The sequence below is a fragment of the Medicago sativa genome, chromosome 4 (genome assembly GCF_051527215.1).
Source record: "Medicago sativa cultivar Bolivia chromosome 4, Bolivia_mono, whole genome shotgun sequence".
Lineage (NCBI taxonomy): Eukaryota > Viridiplantae > Streptophyta > Magnoliopsida > Fabales > Fabaceae > Medicago > Medicago sativa.
The window spans coordinates 55,920,215-55,925,203 of record NC_140752.1 but is presented as its reverse complement, the minus strand read 5'-3'; the positions used below and the strand labels follow the sequence as shown (position 1 = coordinate 55,925,203).

General features: G+C 33.5%; 1 protein-coding gene across 1 annotated transcript; it reads left to right on the top strand.

Moving 5' to 3' along the window:
• Positions 1-496: 496 nt before the first annotated feature.
• On the top strand, positions 497-4,765 carry VAMP714 (vesicle-associated membrane protein 714). Its single transcript, XM_085701683.1, has 4 exons — positions 497-770; positions 3,218-3,408; positions 4,048-4,211; positions 4,377-4,765. The coding sequence occupies exons 1-4, from the start codon at positions 554-556 to the stop codon at positions 4,465-4,467; spliced, it is 663 nt and encodes a 220-aa protein (XP_085557809.1). The 5' UTR covers positions 497-553; the 3' UTR covers positions 4,468-4,765.
• The last annotated feature ends 224 nt before the right edge of the window (positions 4,766-4,989 follow it).

The window sequence follows — 4,989 nt, the reverse complement described above, 5'->3', positions numbered from 1 at the left end:
CCGAATGTGTAAATTGACATCGGGTTGATCGGGTAATTTCGGGTTGACCCGTATTTGCCCACCCCTACCCACACCCAATTAAATTCCATTAAAAAATTTAAGAGTAGTGTTATTTGAACAACCAATTTGATAACAACCAATATATTTAACCTTAAATATATTTAACCTTAAATAATTTGATCACATTATTTGAGCCATAAAGAACACTACTCACATAAGAGTAGTGTTATTTGAACAACCAATTTAATGGGAGTATAATTTACAAAGAAAAAGTAGTATTGACATAGAAACCATAACAATAGAGAAATAAAGTGAAAAATAATGTGAGTATGAGAGAGAAAGTTGTCATAAAAGTTGTCACCAAATATATTTTCTCAAAATTTAACCCCACACCATAAAACACTTACCAAAACATAAAAAACCAAAAAATTAACAATAAAATAACACACTTACCATGTCAACGTTTTCTTTTGAATAATCCAATTCCCATGAAAACAAACTCAAAGATCTAACTACAAACTGAAACTTCCGACGAAGGACGCGTTTTTCGCCGATGGCGATTCTCTACGCTTTGGTAGCAAGAGGTACGGTGGTTCTAGCAGAATTCAGCGCCGTCACCGGCAACACAGGCGCCGTCGCTCGTCGTTTACTCGAGAAGCTTCCAACCGAATCGGATTCGAGACTTTGCTTCTCGCAAGATAGATACATCTTTCATATTCTCCGATCCGATGGCCTCACGTTTCTTTGTATGGCGAATGATACCTTTGGAAGTGAGTAGTTCGTTTTTTCTTGCTTTCTTGTTTTTGATTTGGTTGATTCACGATCCAATTCGAATTTTGAATTTCTTGTGAGATGAGGGATTTTTGCTTGTTTATGTTTGAGTCATTGAGTGAATAAAGAGTAACTGAAATTGTGAATTTTTGTTGAATGAATTTGAAAAGATGAAATATTTTGTTTGAGTAGAAGAAAAAAAAAATTATAGATGAAGTATTACTTCTTTGAAGAAAGGAGATAGGTTTGATTTTGATATGTTTTAATTACTATAGATAAGTATTTTTTTGAACATGAAATTTACGTGTTTGATTGCTTTTGGTGTATATCCTGTTATTAGTGTTCTGAAGTTAAGTGTGTGATATTGATTTTGAACTAATTGATTTTGCAAAATTGAATTAGCCTATTGATTTTGAACACGCGTCCAGCTTGAAGCTACGACACGTAACTTCTTTATTTTCTTGGTAAAATTGTCCTGGAACACGAGAAAGATGAAATAAACGGCAAACCGATCATACTAAAGTGAGTTGAATGTCAAGTGATTTAGATATATTCGTGTAAAAGTGTGTTGACCAATTAATTCGAGGCTAATAATCAAATGTAGACACAAAAGCTTCAAATTCTTGATTTAAGTTGGAATATATTTTAGAGACAAAACCGATTCTATATGAGAATATCTAAACATGTCAAAATCAATTTTATATCTCTGAAATCAATTTTGCATCCTCCATTAGTGAAACTAAATATAAACTATGAATGGCACGATTTGCAAGCTTGAATTTGTATTATTAGTTCATTGAATAGGAAATTCAATGTCAAGGTTTTCTTGAGCGCTGTTTTTGGCTTTGGCTGATTGTTTGGGTCTGACATCATAATTGATAGTGATATGAGTTTCTCCATTGACTTCGTTCAATTGACATCATTGTAGCATGATCTACCCTGATGTCTAATGCACTTGTTGTTTTTGAAAGACCCTTTTCCATAAGGAAACAGTCATGAGCAGAGTCTGTGATCAGTCAATAACTATAGGAACAGACTGTCCAGACACTGTAAGCCGAGCCTTCAGCTTATACTAAGCTCTTTCACGTTTCAAGCTTAGAGCTAGGGGGTTTAATACCGACCGAGACATACGTGGCATAACTACTGTCTAATATGCCTTAATATCTGCCTTCCCTATGGTTTTACCTTACCAGATCCAAACTCCTATGGTTTTACCTTACCAGATCCAAACTCCTATGGTTTTACCTTACCAGATCCAAACTCCTATGGTTTTACCTTACCAGATTATCAAAACACGCTATCTTTTTGCAAAATGTTAAGATGTACAATATCCTATCCTATTCCTAACAAGCATAGACATGATTTAAACTGATTTTTTTGGGTAACCAACTGGTGAAGAAGATTGTCCCAAAATTGTTTGACTAAACGTCTAAACCACATGGCATTTTGATACGTGAGATTGCACAACTTTAGCTTCTAAAATTAATAGTAGAAGAAGTCATGTTGTTTATTTGAAGCTTTTTCTCCTTACTCTGTTGTTACTGTATAAATTGATAGCCTGTTTTAGTTTATATTTTCTTTCACTTGTTTCCATAGGTTCTTTACTCACACTTCAAATTATGACCAGCGTTGTTAACACAGTGTCCTGAAACTATTATAAAATTATTCTCAATAAAACTCATCAAACTTTTTTTTTTTTATATTTTTATTATGTGAAATATATATTCTATTAAATAATTTTTAAAATAAGAATATATCAGGCAAAGATTTTAGGTTATTGTTATTTTCCTTTCAAGGGTAGTCCTGGTAGGACCAGTAAAATAAGTTGAAAATCATCGGTTGGTGCTTGTTGCATGAGTGTCATTCATGTTAATGCATGATAAAAGATACACAGCTAATGATACCTCAAATGGAAGGGGGAAGAAAAAGTATCCTCCTATTAAGTGCATCAGATTTGCTATAACTTTCTTATAATTCTTTATATTGATTCTTGAGCTAGAAAAACATTTTCAGCTATTCTCTACACTTTCAACAAGGTCAGGTTTGTTCCAGTCATGGAATCAGCCAATTATTCCTAGAATCTGTGTGCTAGTAGTAATATTATGCTTATATTTGGTAGATAGGTTTATAACGTCATTTGAGGCTCCACATATGTAGAAACTACTATTTAGGGAAACAGACTTGGCTATTTATTTTTTCCAAAATTCACTGCATAATTATTATGTTCATTTTAATCTTGTCCAAGCTGTTGTGGAAATTTCCATTTTTTTGTGAAAAGCAATAACTTTAAAACTAATGTATTGGATTAGTGTATTTATCTCTACACAAACAATGACTAAACAGTCATTAGCACATTTTAAGTCGAAGAAGCTAGAACTTGCTATTCTGTTTTAACCTTTGTTATTGTTTTCATGTGCTTATTATGTCCCATGTTTTATTTTTCCAGGGAGAATCCCTTTCTCATACTTGGAAGATATCCAAATGAGATTTATGAAGAACTACAGCAGAGTTGCCAATTATGCACCGGCTTATGCAATGAATGATGAGTTTTCAAGGGTTTTGCATCAGCAAATGGAGTTTTTTTCTAGTAATCCCAGTGTGGATGCCCTCAATCGTGTGAGGGGTGAAGTTGGCGAGGCAAGTAATTTAAAAAAATTTCTGTCCCTCCTGATTTCTTATTTTGATGTATGGCCACCATTTTATTTATCTAGCACAAAGTGAGAAAATGAGAACAGAACACTGCATAAGCTACTCAAATGAGATAATATGATAGGTGAAGTTGTGCTCTTGTTAGTTCAATATGCTACTCTAGTTTCTGTTGATAAATTTATGTTCTTCCTAAGTATGTACTATGAGTCACAGACAACTTTAACACATAATCAAGTTTCTATAACAGACATCAATATATCTGGGTTGTGGGACCAAAGAAAAACACGTGATAATACGATTCCAATGTATTTGTTTATGCCCTAGTTATGCTTTCAGTAAAAATGGATGTGATTATGAGTTGTTATATAGGATTGATTTTTGTATATAGTTGGTAAAGCTATGTAGAAGTGGTATACCCTCTTGACTTGAAATGTGATGTATACCTTTTTTTCCTGAAAATCATATGTTGATTATTTTGCAGCATGCTTCTGAAGAGCACTCTATTTGATTTTAAGTTGTATAGATGATGTGCTGTTAATTAAGTTGTTGATGTGTGTCATGCATGCTAAGGCTGTTTAAGTCCTATCACGTTGTTGATGACATTAGAATTTTCACTCTGTCATTCAGATACGCACTATAATGGTGGATAATATTGAGAAAATATTGGAGAGAGGTGACCGGATTGAACTTCTAGTTGATAAGACTGCAACAATGCAAGATAGTTCATTTCACTTTAGAAAACAATCGAAGCGCCTTCGAAGAGCTCTTTGGATGAAAAACTTCAAACTCTTGTGAGTGAAATTTCTTTCCTTAGTATAAGGAATATATATTTGGAAAGTATAGATTTTTGATCAGGGATACCAAAAGTTCTTTTGATTTATTCTGGAAAGCAAAATGGGCTCTTTCCATTTTTCTTCTATCCTTGCCTTGACTGTATGTATTTTGGTATTTGACAGGGCACTGTTGACATGCTTGATTGTTCTTCTGCTGTACTTTTTAATCGCTGCTTGCTGCGGTGGCATTACTCTACCATCCTGCAGATCTTAATTGTCACTCCTGCTGGTTATATTTTCTGAGTTCTGCAAAGATCAAGAAGATTCCTGTCAATATTCTACATTGGCACTTCAGTGTTTCAGATTCAAAATTATTAGCTGAGTGAGAAAGTTTGGTAAAGGATCCAGAAACAGTTACATGTAGTTTCTTGCTTTCACCGTTCTTGGTTCTGTATTATAAAGATTACACATGAAAGCCGCCTGCAAAGATACTATTTTGTGATTATAGGGCACCAATCTGTAAATGTGGATTTTTACTATCTTTCAAGATCTAGGTTTAAATTAATTTTTGTCGCATTATATCCATTTTAATGCTTTTGTATGTTGGTGCTCTCCTATATGTTTTGTTCATAAAAAAATAAACTCCCTGTATGTTTTAATTGAGGAAGGGTTCTAAACATCTCAACACATTGCTGGTTTTGTATGATAATGATAATCTGATAGTAAATCGTCTAGAAAACAAATAATGAATTATACTGACAAATGCTTGTGAAAGAAACTTAAGCTACTGCAAAGT

What these genes read in the sequence shown, in the direction of transcription:
- VAMP714 (XM_085701683.1), top strand. Translation starts at nt 554, where the DNA reads ATGGCGATTCTCTACGCTTTGGTAGCAAGAGGTACGGTGGTTCTAGCA. An exon ending in GGCGAATGATACCTTTGGAA is followed by an intron (nt 771 to 3,217) that starts GTGAGTAGTTCG and finishes TTATTTTTCCAG; the next exon opens with GGAGAATCCCTTTCTCATAC. An exon ending in ATGAAAAACTTCAAACTCTT is followed by an intron (nt 4,212 to 4,376) that starts GTGAGTGAAATT and finishes GGTATTTGACAG; the next exon opens with GGCACTGTTGACATGCTTGA.